Genomic DNA, 18,808 nt, shown 5'->3' on the forward strand with positions numbered 1-18,808 from the left:
GAGCCGGGGGCCGGACGGAACCACTCGCCGCGCGCGCGAGGGGGACCCGGAGCGAAGACGCCGGCGCGTGCCCGCCGCCCAGCCGGCCGACCCGCGCGCGCCACCCCCTCGGCGCCCCGCCCCGTGGACTCGCCCGCCCGCCCGAATCCACGCACGCACGCACGTACGCACGCACGTCCTCGGTTGCCCTCGGCCGACCCCTTCCCCCACTCGCCGGCCCGAAGCGGGGACCCGGGGAGACCCTATGGGCGGGCCCGTCGGGTGGCGAGTTCGAATCCCGTCCCAGGAGGAGGACGCTGGACACCTCCCCACACACGGCTTAGTAAAACCAAAAATCCGAATTTCCCCCCATAAGAGTCACGGTCCAGGACTTGCTCTAGCTCCAAGCCCAGTATTTATTCGACAACAATGCCGTTTATTGGGTACAAAAAAAAAAAAAAAGGCCAGGCACGGTGATTCACCCCTGTAATCCCAGCACTTTGGGAGGCCAAGGTGGGCAGATCACCTGAGGTCAGGAGTTCGAGACCAGCCTGGCCAACATGGTGAAACCCCGTCTCTACTAAAAATACAAAAATTAGCTGGGCACGGTGGCGGGTGCCTGTAATCCCAGCTACTGGGGAAGCTGAGGCAAGAGAATCGCTTGAACCTGGGGAGGCCGAGGTTGCAGTGAGCTGATATTGTACCACTGCACTCCAGCCTGGGCGACAGAGCAAGACTCCGTCTCAAAAAAACAAATAAATAAGTAAATAATTAAATTAAACTATAAGTTTCTCCCAAAGTTAGTTCAGCCTATGCCCAGGGATGAACAAGGACAGCTTGGAGGTCAGAAGGAAGAGGGAGTCAGTGAAGTTAGATCTCTTTAACTGTCTCAGTCATAATTTTGCAAAGGTGGTTTCACCACCAGCACCTCCCCAAGTCCCCAGGGGACACCAACACCCTCCCTGCCCAGCCAGATTCCAGCCCTGCCCCACCCCTTCCCTGCTGGGTGACCTTGGGAGAGTCACTTGACCTCCAATGCTTTCCTCCTCTCAGCAATGGAGTCCCGCAGTCACTGCCACAGTGCCTGGTGATTAAAGCCTTTCAGTGTCAAGTACAAGTGCCTTGTACTGTTTTTTGGGGTTTTTTTGTTGTTGTTGTTGTTGTTGTTTGTTTGTTTTTTGAGACACAGTCTCACTCTGTCGCCCAGGCTGGAGTGCTGTGGCACGATCTCGGGTCACTGCAGCCTCTGCCTCCCGGGCTCAAGTGATTTCTCTTGCCTCAGCCTCCCGAGTAGCTGGGACTACAGGCACGAGTCACCACGCCCGGCTAATTTTTGTAGTTTTAGTAGAGATATGTTTCCGCCATGTTGGCCAGGCTGGTCTCAAACTCCTCATCTCAAACTCAAGTGATCCACCCGCTTCAGCCTCCCAAAGTTCTGAGATTATAGGTGTCAGCCACCGCACCCAGCCCCTTTAGTGTTGATCAAGATCTCAATGGGGGCCGGGCGCGGTGGCTCACGTTTGTAATCCCAACACTTTCGGAGGCCGAGGCGGGCGGATCACGAGGTCAGGAGATCCAGACCATCCTGGCTAACATGGTGAAACCCCGTCTCTACTAAAAATACAAAAAATTAGCCGGGCGTGGTGGCGGGCGCCTGTAGTCCCAGTTACTCAGAAGGCTGAGACAGGAGAAATCACTTGAGCCCGGGAGGCGGAGGCTGCAGTGACCTGATATCGTGCCACAGCACTCCAGCCTCGGCGACAGAGCAAGACTCTGTCTCAAAAAAAAAAAAAAAGGCTGGGCGCGGTGGCTCACGCCTGTAATCCCACCACTTTGGGAGGCCGAGGCGGGTGGATCACGAGGTCAGGAGATCGAGACCATCCTGGCTAACACAGTGAAACCCCGTCTCTACTAAAAATACAAAAAATTAGCCAGGCGAGGTGGTGGGCGCCTGTAGTCCCAGCTACTCGGGAGGCTGATGCAGGAGAATGGCGTGAACCCCGGGGGGCGGAGCCTGCAGTGAGCCGAGATCGCGCCATTGCACTTCAGCCTGGGCGACAGCGAGACTCTGTCTCAAAAAAAAAAAAAAAAAAAAAAAAAAAAACTCAATGGGCTTTTTCTTTGTTGTTGGAAAGATGGGGTCCTGCTATGTAACCCAGGCTGGTCTTTTTATTTATTTATTCATTTATTGACATAGTCTTACTCTGTCGCCCAGGCTGGAGGAGTGACTGGGATCTCCAGTCACTACAACCAACGCCTCCTAGGTTCCAGCGATTCTTCCGCCTCAGCCTCCCGAGTAGCTGGGATTATAGGTGCCCACTATTGTACTCAGCTAATTTTTGTATTTTTAGTAGAGATAGGGTCTCGCCATGTTGGCCAGGCTGGTCTCGAACTCTTGATCTCAAGTTATATTCCCACCTCAGCCTTCCAAAGTGCTGGGATTACAGGCATAAACCATCATGCCCAGCCACACTCCTCTTTTTCTATAAAACCCCAGACTCCTCTTTGGTCTGCATGTATGCCTCAAATTCCAATTCTTTCTTGCCAAATAAAACACTAACTTTAGAGATTCATCTCTACATACTTATTTTGACCTTGACATCATTTTCCTTGTGGAAAAAAAAATAACTTTTATCTGAGGAATGCGAGTCGTTTTCAATTATCAGGCCCAGACAGCCAGGAGCGGTGACTCACGCCGTAATCCCAGCGCTTTGGGAGGCCGAGGTGGGTGGATCACCTGAGGTCAGGAGTTCGAGACCAGCCTGGCCAACATGGTGAAACCCTGTCTCTACTAAAAGTGCAAAAATTAGGCCGGGCCGGTGGCTCACGCCTGTAATCCCAGCACTTTGGGAGGCCGAGGCGGGTGGATCACGAGGTCAGGAGATCGAGACCATCCTGGCTAACACAGTGAAACCCCGTCTCTACTAAAAATACAGGCCGGGCGCGGTGGCTCACGCTTGTAATCCCAGCACTTTGGGAGGCCGAGGCGGGCGGATCATGAGGTCAGGAGATCGAGACCACGCTGAAACCCCGTCTCTACTAAAAATACAAAAAATTAGCCGGGCGTGGTGGCGGGCGCCTGTAGTCCCAGCTACTCGGACAGGCTGAGGCAGGAGAATGGCGTGAACCCAGGAGGCGCAGCTTGCAGTGAGCCGAGATTGCGCCACTGCACTCCAGCCTGGGCGACACAGCGAGACTCTGTCTCAAAAAAAAAAAAAAAATACAAAAAATTAGCCGGGCGAGATGGCGGGCGCCTGTAGTCCCAGCTACTCGGGAGGCTGAGGCAGGAGATGGCGTGAACCCCGGGGGGCGGAGCCTGCAGTGAGCCGAGATTGCGCCACTGCACTCCAGCCTGGGCGACAGCGAGACTCTGCCTCAAAAAAAAAAAAAAAAATTAGCCGGGCATGGTTGCAGGCACCTGTAATCCCAGCTAGTCAGGAGGCTGAGGCAACAGAATGGCTTGAACCTGGGAGGCGGAGGTTGCAGTGAGCAGAGATTGTGCCACTGTACTCCAGCCTGGGCAACAAGAGGAAGACTCCGTCTCAAAAAAAAAAAAAAAAAAAAAAAAACTAGGAGAAACTCCTGATGGGGCAGACGGTGTAAACCAGGAGGACCCCCAGCACCCAGGATTCACCTCCTCTCTCTCCCTACCCACTCAGGGTGTGGATTTCAATGTGGGCAGCCTCCTGAGACCTCAGCAGGGTGGTGGATCATGGGATGCAGAGTCTCTTGGGGACCCTTGGAATCCCTTAACCCAGGCGGTCTCAACCAGGGGTGATTCTGCACCCAGGAAACACTGGGCGATGTCTGGGAACATTTGTGATTGTCACAGCTAAGGTGCAAGGAAGCTCCTGGCACGGAGCCGGTGGAGGCCAGGGACGGTGCTTAGCACCCTGCAGTGCCCAGGATAGCCCACCCCAGAGAACAATCTGGCCCTGATGTCCATGGTTCTCCAGGGGGGAGATGCTGGTCTAACATTTTATTCTGAGCAGTTGATTTCTCCAGAATCCTGGGTGGGGAGGCACTCTATCCTCTGTATTCTCAGGATCACTAAGGTTATCCGGGCTAAGACACGCTTTGGGGATGAATGGACCAATGCCCGTGCCCCTCCCATAGGCTACTGGGAGCTGGTGGAGGATGGACTGGACTCCAGGTGTGGCAACCTGTATCTCCGCCCACTTTTTTTTTTTTGAGACGGACGAGTCTAGCTCTGTCATTAGGCTAAAGTGCAATGGTGTGATCTTGGCTTACTGCAACCCCCGCCTCCTGGTTTCAAGTGATTTGATTCTCCTGCCTCAGCCTCCCGAGTAGCTGGGATTACAGGCCTGCGCCACCACTCCCGGTTAATTTTTGTATTTTTAGTAGAGATGGGGTTTCACTATGTTGGCTAGGCTGGTCTCGAACTCCTGACCTCAGGTGATCCACCCTGCCTTGGTCTCCCAAAGTGCTGGTATTACAGGCTTGAGCCACCACGCCTGGCCTCCTCCCACTTTTGTACATCTCTTTCCTGAGCCATTTCCTCTGGTCATTCCCATAGTTCCTGTTACAGGTTTAAAACCGCCTTTGCAAAAATTAGAAGGCTGGGCACGGTGGCTCACACCTGTAATTCCAGCACTTTGGGAGGCTGAGGCGGGCAGATCATGAGGTCAGGAGTTCAAGACCAGCCTGACCAACATGGTGAAACCCCGTCTCTACTAAAAAAATACAAAAATGGCCAGGCGCAGTGGCTCACGCCTGTAATCCCAGCACTTTGGGAGGCCGAGGCGGGCAGATCACGAGGTCAGGAGATCGAGACCACTCTGGCTAACACGGTGAAACCCCGTCTCTACTAAAAATACAAAAAATTAGCTGGGCATGTTGGCAGGCGCCTGTAGTCCCAGCTACTCTGGAAGCTGAGGCAGGAGAATGGCATGAACCCGGGAGGCGGAGCTTGCAGTGAACCGAGATAGCGCCACTGCACTCCAGACTGGGCGACAGAGCCAGACTCCGTCTCAAAAAAAAAAAAAGAAATACAAAAATTAGCTAGGCATGGTGGCGCACGCCTATAATCCCGGCTACTCGGGTGGCTGAGGCAGGAGAATCGCTTGAACCTGGGAGGCAGAGGTTGTAGTGAGCCGAGATCACGCCATTGCACTCCAGCCTGGGTGACAGAGGGAGACTCCGTCTCAAAAAAAAAAAAAGAGATGGAAACCATCATGGCCAACATGGTGAAACCCCGTCTCTACTAAAAATACAAAAATTAGCCTAGCGTGGTGGTGCGCGCCTATAATCCAAGCTACTCGAGAAGCTGAGGCAGGAGAATCACTTGAGCCGGGAGGCGGAGGTTGCAGTGAGCCAAGATCACACCACTGCACTCCAGCCTGGTGACAGATCTAGACTCCATTAAAAAAAAAAAGTATAACAGAAAATGTGGACAGTGAAAGAGATCTGACCTAGCCAACTCCATTTTACCTCTAACCTCGAAACTGTCCTTGTTCATTCCTGGGCTCAGGCCAAACTAATTTTGGGAGTAACTTAGTTTATAGTTTAACTCTGAAACAAAGACGGTAACGGCTTTCCCCAGACAAACTCCTTTCTTGCCTGGGGACTGGACTGCCTTTGTAGGACTAACAGATTAGCAACGAGATTAGAAATTATGGTTCATGCAGGCTGTGGTGGTGGCTCCTAGGGAAGCTGAGGCAAGAGAATCGCTTGAACCCGGGAAGTGGAGGTTGCAGTAAGCGGAGATTGCGCCATTGCACTCCAGCCTGGGTGACAAGAGCGAATCTCCATCTCAAAAAAAAAAAAAAACAAAAAAAACAGCCAGGCTCGGTGGCTCAGGCTTGTAATCCTAGCACTTTGGGAGGCCAAGGCGGGAGGATAACTTGAGGCCAGGAGTTCTAGATCAGCCCGGACAATATAGTGAGACCCATTATCTACAAAAAATACACAAAAAGTAGCTGGGCCCCTGCTTGAGCCCAGGAGTTGAGGCTGCAGTGAGCTCAGATGGTGCCACCGCACTACAACCTGGGGAACAGAGCAAGACCCTGTCTCAAAAAAACACAAGCCTGGCGCGGTGGCTCATGCCTGTAATCCTAGCACTTTGGGAGGCCGAGGTGGGCGGATCACGAGGTCAGGAGATTGAGACCATCCTGGCTAACAAGGTGAAACTCCGTCTCTACTAAAAATACAAAAAAATTAGCCGGGCGTGGTGGTGGGCGCGTGTAGTCCCAGCTACTCGAGAGGCTGAGGCAGGAGAATGGCGTGAACCCAGGAGGTAGAGCTTGCAGTGAGCCGAGATCGCGCCACTGCACTGCAGCCTGGGCGACAGAGCAAGACTCTGTCTCAAAAAAAAAAAAAAAAAAATTCTGCTGAGCCGTGGAGGGAAGAAAAAGAAAGAACACATCTGGGGTACAACATAGTTGCTAAATGAATGCTTCTGTAAAATGATGTCTAGTGTGTCCTTTATCAACCCATCAAGCTCAATTTCCTCCATCCCCACTAGCCTTGCCAGTCTCCTCTCTGCTCCTCCACATGACAAACTTGAGCAAGCTCTTCCATTTGTCCTGACATCTGCCTGGATCACTTTTCCCCAATCCTGCTGCTGCCTACCGCTTTGTTCTCCATTCCTGCTCCTTGCCAAAGTGGCATACAGTAGATACTCAGTATTTTGTTGAATGGATGGATGGGTGGATGGGTGGGTTGGTGGATGGATGGATGGATGGGGATGGATGGGTGGGTGGATTTTTTTTTCAACTAACGTTGATGGGTGGATGGGTGGGCGGGTGGATGGGTTAATGGGTGGGTGGATGGATGAGTTGGTGGGTGGATGGGTGGATGGGTAGATGGGTGGGTGGATGGATGGATGGATGAATGGATGGATGGATGGATGGGGATGGATGGGTGGGTGGATGTTTTTTTTCAACTAACGTTGATGGGTGGATGGGTGGGGGGTGGATGGGTTAATGGGTGGGTGGATGGATGAGTTGGTGGGTGGATGGGTGGATGGGTAGATGGGTGATGGATGGATGGATGGATGGATGGATGGATGGATGGATGGATGGGTTACTGTATGGGTGGATAGGTGGATGGCTGGCTGGATGGGTGGGTAGATGTTTGTTTTTTTCAACAAACGTGGATGGATGGGTGGATGGATGGATGGATGGATGATAGATGGGTGGATGGATGAATGATAGATGGGTGTATGTTTGTTTTTTTCAACAAACCTTGTTGATGCGTGGATGGGTAGATGGATGGATAAATGGATGGATTAGTGGATAGGTCGATAGGTGGATGGGTGAATGGATAGGTGGGTGAGTGGATGGGTGAGTGGCTGTTTGTTTTTTGTTTTGTTTTGTTTTATTTATTTAATTTGTTTTTTGAGATGGAGTCTCGCTCTGTCATCATGCTGGAGTGCAGTGGTGCGATCTTGGCTCAGTGCAACCTCCAACTCCAAGGTTCAAGCGATTCTCCTGCCTCAGCCTCCTGAGTAGCTGGGATTGGGATTACAGGCGCATGCCACCATGCCCGGCTTTTTTTTTTTTTTTTTTTTTGAGACGGAGTCTTGCTCTGTTGCCCAGGCTGGAGTGCAATGGCGCAATCGCAGCTCACTGCAACCTCTGCCTCCCAGGCTCAAGCAATTCTCCTGCCTCAGCCTCCTGAGTAACTGGGATTACAGCACACGCCACCGAGTATTTTTTTTTTTTTTTTTTTTTTTTTTTTTTTTTTTTTACCATGGTGCATGGCATCTCCTCACGCAGCTCGCCCCGGTTACGCCCTCCTGCTCAGCCTCCGAGTACTGGGATACAGGCCGCCACCACGCCCGCTATTTTTTTTTTTTTAGTAGAGACGGTTCCCTGTCTATTGTGACTTTGATCCGCTCCCCCAGTATAAGCGGAGCGCCGGCTAATTTTTGTATTTTTAGTAGAGACGGGGTTTCACCGTGTTAGCCAGGATGGTCTTGATCTCCTGACCCCGTGATCCACCCGCCTCAGCCTCCCAAAGTGCTGGGATTACAGGTGTGAGCCACCGCGCCCCGCCCTGTTTGTTTTTTTTCAATAAACATTGTTGTTGATTGGTGGGTGGATGGATGGGTTAGTGGGTGAGTGGATCGGTGGATGGGTGAATGGATAGGTAGGTGGATGGATAGATGGATGAGTGGGTGAATGGATGCATGAGTGGGTTGGTGGATGGATGGATGATGGGTGGGTAGATGTATGTATGTATGAATGGATGATTTGATACATGGCTGGGTGGATGGGGAGGTGGAAGGATGGGTGAAAGGATGGATAATTTGGGGACAAGGGAACTGATTCGGGTTGGAGCTAGGACTGATGACAAATGTCCCCATCTCCTGCCAGAGCTCAGAGTTCCAGGCCAGGATCTTTCCAGAGAGAAGCTGCCCCCTCTTTGAGCCTGGCTAGCACTGCTCTCTGCTGGCCATCCTGGAGGTTGCAGCCAGCCCACCAACTCCCAGTGATGGAAGAATCAGCGCTCGCCAAAACCATTCTTCCTTTTTCTTTCTTTTTTTTTTTTTTTTTTTTTTTTTTGAGACAGAGTTTCGCTCTGTTGCCCAGGCTGCAGTGCAGAGGCGCGATCTCTGCTCACTGCAAACTCCGCCTCCCGGGTTTGCACCATTCTCCTGCCTCAGCCTCCCGTGTAGCTGGGACTACAGGCGCCCGCCACCACGCCTGGCTAACTTTTTGTATTTTTAGTAGAGACGGGGTTTCACCGTGTTAGCCAGGATGGTCTCGATCTCCTGACCTCGTGATCTGCCCACCTCGGCCTCCCAAAGTGCTGGGATTACAGGCGTGAGCCACCGCGCCCGGCCCATTCTTCCTTTTTCATCAAATTAAACATTTCTTAAATGCCCACCCATACAGAAAACAAAAGGACAAAGTCCCAATATCAGAATTTGTGTTCAGGTGGGAGGAGGAGGTGGAGACCAATAATAAGCAAAATACTAGGTAGAAAAAAGAGTGTGTTGGAAAATAGGGGAGAAGTCCAGCAGGGAAGGGGGCAGGGAGTATGATGGGGACTAAATTTTTTTTTTTTTTTTTTTTTTTTTTGAGACAGAGTCTCGCTCTGTCACCCAGGCTGGAGTGCAGGGGCACGATTTTGGCTCCCTGCAACCTCCACCTCCTGGGTACAAGTGATTCTTCTGCCTCAGCCTCCTGAGTAGCTGGGATTACAGGTGTGCGCCACACCTGGCTAATTTTTTTTTTTTTTTTTGAGATGGAGTCTTGCTCTGTTGCCCAGGCTGGAGTGAAGTGATGTGATCTCCGCTCGCTGCAACCTCTCCCTCCCGGGTTCAAGCGATTCTCCTGCCTCAGCCTCCCTGAGTAGATGGGACTACAGGTATGCCAACCACGCCCGGCTAATTTTGTTTTTTTATTTTTATTTTCATTTTGTTGAGACAGAGTTTTGCTCTTGTCACCCAGGCTGGAGTGCAAGGCGTGATCTCGGCTCACTGCAACCTCCACCTCCTGGGTTCAAGCAATTCTCCTGCCTCAGCCTCCCGAAGTAGCTGGGATTACAGGCGTGAGCCACCACACCCAGCTAATTTTTGTACTTTTAATAGAGTCAGGGTTTCACCATGTTCACCAGGCTGGTCTCCAACTCCTGACCTCAGGTCATCCACCCACCTCGGCCTCCCAAAGTGCTGGGAATACAGGCACTAGCCGCCCCACCTGGCCTCCTTTTGGGTTTTAATGGCGGCTTCATTGAACAGACATGATTCACAATCATAAAGAAATGTAATTGGGCCAACAATTAGTATGATCTCATATGAATAGGCTGATTGGGGAGCTAGGCAGGGCCTGTCCGTCCAGATTTGTCTTGGTATCTCTGTGCAGCTTTCCTTCCTCCAGGGTATGGGGCATGACCCTCTCTGGAATGAGATCTTTGGGCTCCCAATCACATTAGAGTCCTGCCTTGGGCAGTGAAAAGGGACAGAAAGTGGAGAGAGAGATTCTGTTTCCCTAGGGCTTCGCCTGAGGACTAAAGAACCTATAAATAGGCCTGGCGTGGTGGCTCACGCCTGTAATCCCAGCACTTTGGGAGGCTGAAGCAGGCAGATCACGAGGTCAAGAGATCGAGACCATCCTGGCCAACATGGTGAAACCCTGTCTCTACTAAAATACAGAAATTAGCTGGGCATGGTGGCGAGCGCCTGTAGTCCCAGCTATTCGGGAAGCTGAGACAGGAGAATTGCTTGAACTAGGGAGGCGGAGGTTGCAGTGAGCCAAGATTGAGCCACCGCATTCCAGCCCTGGTGACAGAATGAGACTGTCTCAAAACAAAACAAAAATAAATAAATAAATAAATAAATAAATAAATATTTTTGAGGCTGGTGCAGTGGCTCACACCTGTAATTCCAGCACTCTGGGGAGGCCGAGGAGGGCGGATCATCTGACATCAGTAGTTTGAGACCAGCCTAGCCAACATGGTGAAACCCAGTCTCTACTAAAAATACAAAAATTAGCTGGAGGTCGTGGCGGGCAGCTGTAATCCCAGCTACTCAGGAGGCTGAGGCAGGAGAATTGCTTGAACCCGGGAGGCAGAAGTTGCAGTGAGCTGAGATCGCGCCATTGCATTCCAGCCTGGGCGACAGAGCAAGACTCTATCTCGGGTGAGGGGAAAGAAATCACAAGGACGTGCGGAAAATGTTTAGCACTAGCTTCCAATGCTAGCGCACAGATATTGTATTACCCAGCGATTCCTCTACCGTTCCCGATAGAAATGCATGAATACATCCTGTAAAGATATGGAGCCACCATGCCCAGCAGTTCCTCTCCTTTTTTTTTTTTTTTTTTGAGCTGTCTCAAAAAAAAATCTTGCTCTGTCTCCCAGGCTTGAGTGTAATGGGGCAATCTCAGCTCACTGCAACCTCTACCCAGTGGGTTCAAGCCATTCTCCTGCCTCAGCCTCCCCAGTAGCTGGGATTACAGGCGCCCACCACCATGTCTGACTAATTTTTGTATTTTTAGTAGAGGTGGAATTTCACCATGTTGGCCACGCTGGTCTCAAACTCCTGACCTCAAGTGATCTGTCCTCCTCGGCCTCCCGAAGTGCTGGGGTTATAGGTGTGAACCGCTGTGCCCGGTCCCCACCCCCTCTTTTTTTTTGAGACCGTGTTTCGCTCTTTTGCCCAGCCTAGAGTGCAGTGGTGTGATCTCAGCTCACTGCAGCCTCTGCCTTCTGGACTCATGTCATTCTCCTGCCTCAGTCTCCCGAGTGGCTGGGATTACAGGTGCCCTCCACCACGTCTGGCTAATTTTTAAATTTTTAGTAGAGATGGGCTTTCATCATGTTGGCCAGGCTGGTCTCAAACTCCTGACCTCATGTGATCTGTCCCTCTAGGCCTCCTGAAGTGCTGGAATTACCGGTTTGAACCACTGTGCCCATCCTCCCCTCCGTCTGCCTTTTTTTTTTTTTTTTTTTTAAGATGGGTCTGACAGCTATATTGCTCTAGCTGTCCTTTATCTCCTGGGCTCAAGCGATTCTTCCTAAACTCTGGGATTTTACAGGTGTCAGCCATCCTGCCCCACCAGGATATAAGTCATTTGTCAGATATATGTATTGTAAATATCTTACCCCAGTTTTTTTGAGACACCAGACTACAGTGCAGTGGCACGATCTCGGCTCACTGCAACCTCTGCCTCCTGGGTTCAAGAGATTCTTCTGCCTCAGCCTCCCAAGTAGCTGGGATTACAGGCGCATGTCACCATGCCCGGCTAATTTTTGTATTTTTAGTAGAGACGGGGTTTCACCATATTGGCCAGGCTAGTCTCGAACTCCTGACCTCATGATCCACCTGCCTCGGCCTCCCAAAGTGCTGGGATTACAGGCGTGAGCCACCGCGCCTGGCCCATCTTACCCCCAGTTTTTATTGCGATTACTTTCTCTCTCTCTTTTTCTTTTAGACGAAGTCTTGCTCTGTTGCCAGGCTGGAGTGCAGTGGCGCCATCTCGGCTCACTGCAACCTCTGCCTTCTGGTTTCAAAGGATTCTCCTGCCTCAGCCTCCCGAGTAGCTGGGATTACAGGTGTCCACCATCACACTCAACTAATTTTTTTTTTTTTTTTTTTTTTTTTTTTTTGAGACGGAGTCTCGCTCTGTCGCCCAGGCTGGAGTGCAGTGGCGCAGTCTCGGCTCACTGCAAGCTCCGCCTCCCAGGTTCACACCATTCTCCTGCCTCAGCCTCTCGGAGTAGCTGGGACTACAGGCGCCCGCCACCACGCCTGGCTAATTTTTTGTATTTTTAGTAGAGACGGGGTTTCACTGTGGTCTCGATATCCTGACCTCGTGATCCGCCCGCCTCGGCCTCCCAAAGTGCTGGGATTACAAACGTGAGCCACCGTGCCCGGCCTAACTAATTTTTGTATTTTTAGTAGAGACAGGGTTTCACCATGTTGGCCTGGCTGGTCTCGAACTCCTGACCTCAAGTGATCTTCCCGCTTCGGCCTCTCAAAGTGCTGGGATTACAGGCATGAGCCACCACGCCCGGCCAAGCTTCCAGAGCTTTTTTTACAATCTCAATGATGTATCTCGGAGGGCAGAGACTCAGTATATCTCATTTACTGCTGCATGCCCAGTACCACTTACCATGCCTGGCACACAGAATGGGTCTTCGACAAATGTTTACTGAATGAATGACAACGCCGTAGTCCTGTCTCTGGCCTCATTTTCTTCCTGTGGGCATGTTAATGTCTGTCTTGCCCATTTCACAGGATGTTGTGAGGCTGCAGGAACCACAGGATCCGTTCCCCCACCCAGGCCTTGGGTTTGGAGGCTCTCAGGCCGCGTCAGCTATTACACTCAGGAAAGGCGGAGCTCAAGTCTTCCTCGGGAACTTGCCGGCTAAGCTCCACGTGGGCGCCCCGCCCACATCCAGCCACGCCTACACCTGTCAGCTGATGGGAGGGTCAGGACCAGCATCTAAGGGGCGTGGCTAGAGCGCAGAACGAGGAAGAAGGCGGAGTTCCGGAGGCCACTGACCAATGAGAGCGCAAGTCTTTGGGCCGGAAAAGGCGGGGCCGCGAGCCGGAGAAGGTGGTGCCACATTTCCATTGGGCTACCTGTCGTCGTCAGGGAAACGCAGCGTCTCCCCACTGGGGAGATGGCGGGGCGGGGCTTTCTGGGAGGCGGGGCTTCCGGGGCCGGCTCGGCTGGGACCGGGCGCTTGTCGTCAGCTGACCCGCCGCCATCTTGTCCGCCATTTGGAAGTGGCCCGGAGCGGGATCGCGGCACCTGCCGAGCGGGTCGCCGCCGCTGCCGCGGTCCTTGGGCCCCGCCGCCGCCCTGGCCTGGGAGCTTGCCCCGCCGCAGCGGCCGGCAGCGCGGCGCTCCGCGGGCGGCAGGCACGGGCTCCGGGCCCCCTCACGGCGCCCAGCCGCGGGCCTCCCGAGGCAAAAGCCCGTGGGCCGCCGCGATGGCCCTCAAGATGGTGAAGGGCAGCATCGACCGCATGTTCGACAAGAATCTGCAGGACTTGGTCCGCGGCATCCGTAACCACAAGGAGGACGAGGTGAGCCCGGCGCGCCAAGGGGCTGCTCGGCCTGGTCACCGCCCCGGCCCAGGGCCCAGCCCTGCTCACTGGGCCTGCTCGGCCTGCCGCCTGCCCGGGCTCTTAGTTGGAGGTCCCGCTTTGGGCTCTGGCCCTGCCTGGCCTGGGCCTGGGGTGCCGCCCACCTCCTCGGTCCCCCAGCCTCAGTTTCCCCTCGAGGGGCGAAGGCCTTGGAGCAGCACATCTCGGATCCTCGCCTCATCGGATCATCTGGGGGAAGTGCTGTTCAAAGTGCAATGCCCTGGGCCCCGCCGATGGGTGCCGTCCCCCTGGACCCTCGGTTTACTCTCTCAGAGGGAGATTCGGGCCCACCTGCCCCCTGGCTCGGGCCACCCTCCCAGGAGACTTGCGAGGTCTCTGGGCAGAGCTTCTCCAATCTGAGTGTGTTTCCAAATCACCGATTAAAAATGCAGGGGCCCGGGCCCCGCCCCCGGACCCTCCCCGGGAGACCGAGGCAGGGGGTCCTGGGCCGTCCCTGGAGAAACTCCTTCTTCCTTGTGGGTCGTGTAAATGCGTGTCCAGGTCGCTCCCTGAGGCCTGGCTCGGAACCAGGCAGGGTCTTGGGGCCTTGCCTCCAGTGCCCCGGTTCCCAGGAAGGTGGGGCTGCTGCTAGGAGGGAGGAAGGACAGCGGCATCCTAAGCCCCAGTGAGGGAGCAGCTTGCGGGAACCTGGAATGGGGAAGCTGACTTCAAGTAGGAACCTTAAAGCCAGGGCGAGGAAATGGTTTTCCAGAAGTAAAATTACAACTATGGGGATCGTTTCCTTCCCGCCCCTCCCTTCCCCCAACCTGTGACCTAGATTGAAGAAGAATGGGCATAGTGGCCACCAAGTGTCTGGCTTCCTTAAGGATACCCGTGCAGCCGTTGGGCAGTGGGAGCCTTAGAAAGTGTCGTACCTGAGCGACTGCCTGCCTGCTTTCCTGCGTGGACAGCAAGGCCGGCCTGAAGGAGAGCCGCCGTCTGATACCGCACCAGTCCCAGTACCAGAGGCTGTGTCCGGGACGAGGTGCCCAGGAGGGCAGGGAAGTTAAGGGACTTGCTTCCTGGCACCATGTCCCTCAGCCCATGTCCCTCTCTCTGGGAACCTGAGCTGTTGCCGTATTGTTACACCTTTACACTTTTCTGGAAGTGGTGTGGCTTCGCCTGCGCCCACCTGAATGAGGTCATTTTTGTTCTTCTCCACCCCGCTTCCCTTTGGCCTCCTTGGTTTTCTTCATCTCAGAAGCTCTTCCTAACTGCTTTGGTTACAACGTGTAACTCACTGGAGTAATGTTCAGATTCTTTGTGAGTTGAAAGCATCGCTGATGGGCCTGGTTTTTACTGAGCTTGGTTCAGCACATTGGAAATGTGGTTTGCTTCCCGAGAGGACTTTTTCTGCACAGGCAGGATCTCCCAGCACCCGCCCCTGCCCCCTTCAGCGCATGTCACTGAGCAGCCTGTTCTGGGATCCTGATGATCGGCCAGGGGGGTCTGTCCAGCGGAGGACCACACCTCTAGTCTGGGGCGTGGTTTTCAGGGGGATGTGCCTGTCTTCACTGGGAAGCCCCTGAGCCTGGGTTTCTTCCTTTGGAATTGGTGTGAGTTGATAGCGCCTTCCCCACAAGCTTGGGCCCCTTCTAGGGGGTATTGGTGGTGGAAACTTTTTTTTTTTTTTTTTTTGAGACGGAGTTTCACTCTTGTTGCCCAGGCCCGAGTGCAAAGGCGTGATCTTGGCTCACCACAACCTTCACCTCCCAGGTTCAAGCGATTCTCCTGCCCCAGCCTCCTGAGTAGCTGGGATTACAGGCATGCACCATCACACCCAGCTAATTTTGTATTTTTAGTAGAGACAGGGTTTCACCATGTTGGTCAGGCTGGTCTCAAACTCCTAACCTCAGGTGATCCGCCTGCTTCAGCTTCCCAAAGTGTTAGGATTACAGGCGTGAGCCACTGCACCCGGCTGGGAAACATTTTTAAAACGGGGCAGGGCTGTCCTTGAAAGTCCCAGGCTTCCTCATTGGCCCTGCCATTGGCAGGTGGGTTTTTTCACTCAGGACACGCAGCGTCTGCGAATCCTGGCTTTCTCACCGGAAGACCATTGTTATGGTCCAGAGGGTGGTAACTCAGGTGTTCGTGTCTGATTCTGGATGTTCTCTGCAGTTGCTGGAGTCTCCTGATTGGAGAGCAGCAAATGACCGTTCAATGACAGTTCTAGTCGTCCCCCCCCAGCACCCCCACTCACTTTTAAACAGCAGCTGTCCTGTAGACCGTATGTTGTAGGTTCTTCCCTCCCGCGCACTGCACCCGCAACGAAGACTCTAGACAGTGTGCATTTTCTGCAGCAGTATAGTTTCCAAAAAAAGTTTCCATTTCGTAATAGATTTTCACCTAAAACTTGAGTGTGGCATCATGGAAACAAAGCTTAGCAATGACTTTGAAGGCCACGTGGAAAGGCAGTGCGATGGAGTGGAAATCTCATGAGCTTTGGGTGATCCGAGTCCAGGTGCTTGGGCTGACTGGCTGACTTCATGGGGTGGCCCATGGAGAGCCCCCTGCTCTGTCTCCTCCCGTGTGAGTGGAGATGACAGTCGCCTCCCTCCTTGCTGGGTGATGCAGAGGATGCTGCAGTGACACGCGGTTTCCTGGAAGCGCCAGAACGCTGAGGTTGTCTAGTTCACTGTTTTCCAGTCCTCAAGCCGTGACCTCTTTGTGGGTTGTGAATTCAATTTAATAGTTATGCTAGGTAAGAAAAAGGAAAAGAAACTAGAAGAGACCAGAGTGCAGGCACATACAGTAACTGTCCTGTCCTGAAACTGATATCTGCATATGATATTTGTGTGCACATGTGAACGTATCGGGTTCCCATGCAAAACCCATCAAGATGAGTACAAAAAGCGTAAGAAGTAGTGGTCTTGTGTATGTGTCTTGGTCCACTTGGGAATGTCCTCAGCTTCTAAAGCTCGATAGAATTGGCACAAAAACCAAACGACTTAAAATTTCATTCTCACAAGTCCTTTTCATAGTTTTTGGAAAGTTTTCTCCATTTTTTCTTTCTTTATTTTTTATTTTTTATTTTTTTGAGACGGAGTCTCACTCTGTCCCCAGGCTGGAGTGCAGTGGCACGATCTGGGCTCACTGCAAGCTCTGCCTCCCGGGTTCACGCCATTCTCCTGCCTCAGCCTCCCGCCACCACGCCCAGCTAATTTTTTGTATTTTTCGTAGTGACAGGGTTTCACTGTGGTCTCGATCTCCTGACCTCGTGATCCTCCCGCCTTGGCCTCCCAAAGTGCTGGGATTACAGATGTGAGCCACTGTGCCCAGCCTTTTTTTCTTTTTTCTTTTTTTTTTTTTTTTTTTTGAGACTAAGTCTCGCTCTGTCGCCAGGCTGGAGTGCAGTGGCACCATCTCGGCTCACTGCAGCCTCCACCTCCCAGGTTCAAGTGACTCAACCTCCCAAGCAGCTGGGACAACAGGTGAGCGCCACCACATCCAGCTAATTTCTGTATTTTTAGTAGAGACGGGGTTTCACCATGTTGGCCAGGATGGTCTTGATCTCTTGACCTTGTGATCTGCCCACCTTGGCCTCCCAAAGTGCTGGGATTACCAGGTGAGCCACCGTGCCCAGCCCATATTTTCTTTTTCTTTTTTCTTTTTTTTTTTTTTTTTTTCCCAAGTCACAGTCTCACTGTGTTGCCCAGGCTGGAGTGCAGTGGCACAATCTTGGCTCACTGCAACTTCTGCCTCCTGGGTTCAAGCAGTTCTCCCTGCCTCAGCCTCCCTAGCAGACTCCAACTCAAAAAAAAAAAAAGAAAGGAAAAGATATAAAGATATTAAATTTGAACTGTGTGTTTTTTTTTTTTTTTTTTTTTTTTTGAGTCAGAGTTTTGCTCTCGTTGCCCAGGCTGGAGTGCAATGGCGCGATCTCGGCTCACTGCAACTTCCGCCTCCCAGGTTCAAGCGATTCTCCTGCCTTGCCTCCCTAGTAGCTGGGATTACAGGCATGCGCCACTACCCCGGCTAATTTTTTGTATTTTTAGTAGAGACGGGGTTTCACCATGTTGGTCAGGCTGGTCTTGAACTCCCGACCTCAGGTGATCCGCCAGCCTTGGCCTCCCAAAGAGCTGGGATGACAGGTGTGAGCCACCACGCCCGGCTGAACTGAGCGCGTTTTCTCTCTTAATAACGTCAGTCATTCCACTAGATCAGCATCTGCCCCTCAGCACTGTGGGTGTTGGGGCTGGATCATTCTCTGGGTAGAGCTGTTCTGGGCACTACAGGGTGCTGAGCTGCATCCCCGCCCCCACCCACTCCCTGCCAGGGGCTCCTCTGGTCATGCCAGCCACAGGTGTGCACAGACCAGAGTGTCTCTTGGAGGCAGAATCAACCCCAAATTAAAAGCCCCTGACCCCACTTGATGATAAGAAAAGTCTCCCAGAATTCCCGAATGCCTCCCCGTTGTCCAGGTGCCCTCATCCCCCGTGCTGTTACGGTGATGGTGGACCAGAGGGCGTAGATTCTAAATGCGCTTTTTTTTCCCTCTGAGCTTTAATTGCAAAATATGTAGCGTATAGGACATTGTACAGCTTTTTCTTTTCTTTTTTTTTTTTTTTCTTTTTTGAGACAGGGTCTTGCTCTGTCTGTCGCCCAGGCTGGAGTGCAGTGGCATGATCTTGGCTCACTGCAACCTCTGCCTCCTGGGTTCAAGTGATTCTGCCTCAGCCTCCGAAGTAGCTGGGATTACAGGTGGCTGCCACCACACCTGGCTAATTTTTGTATTTTTAGCAGAGACAGAGTTTCACTGTATTGGCCAGGCTGGTCTCAAACTCCTGACCTCAAGTAATCCACCCACCTCGGCCTCCCAAAATACTGGGATGGCAGGTGCCCGGCCTGTACAGCTAATTATTATGGTAATGATCCTGACTTCTGTAAGTTTAATTTCCTTGACTTGCTTGTAGTTTTATCACTTAAATTCGTGTCCCTGAACCATAGATAGGATTGCCTAAGGTGTGTGTGCTTTGTTGCCGTCATGGTGGGGAGGGAGCTGTCCTCGGTCCTTGCCGTGGGTGGCTGTGCTGTTGTTTACACACAGCTTCCATACATAGTCGGACGTGTGGGTGGTTTCCATGTGGGGTTGTTTTATGAATGGACTCAAGCCGTAGAGGTGTGCAGCGCGCCCAGCCCTCAGGACAGTGCCCTCTCCCCACAGAGCTGCTCCCAGCAGCAAGCATGAAAGCCGCAGCCTGGCCTCCCGCACGGCCAGCAGGGCTGGGGTGTTTGGGGGGTGCAGCCGTAGTGTCAGCTGCCC

At 52.7% G+C, this 18,808-nt stretch overlaps 1 protein-coding gene across 1 annotated transcript in view; it reads left to right on the top strand.

The window, feature by feature from the left end:
- Positions 1-13,103: 13,103 nt before the first annotated feature.
- AP3D1 (adaptor related protein complex 3 subunit delta 1) overlaps positions 13,104-18,808 on the top strand; it is a 48,916-nt gene continuing 43,211 nt past the window's right edge. The window contains exon 1 of the mRNA XM_030795889.1: positions 13,104-13,485. Coding sequence (XP_030651749.1) covers positions 13,390-13,485 — 96 coding nt within the window. The 5' untranslated portion in view covers positions 13,104-13,389. The remainder of the gene's footprint in view (positions 13,486-18,808) is intronic.

Source organism: Nomascus leucogenys, chromosome 17, assembly GCF_006542625.1.
Source record: "Nomascus leucogenys isolate Asia chromosome 17, Asia_NLE_v1, whole genome shotgun sequence".
Lineage (NCBI taxonomy): Eukaryota > Metazoa > Chordata > Mammalia > Primates > Hylobatidae > Nomascus > Nomascus leucogenys.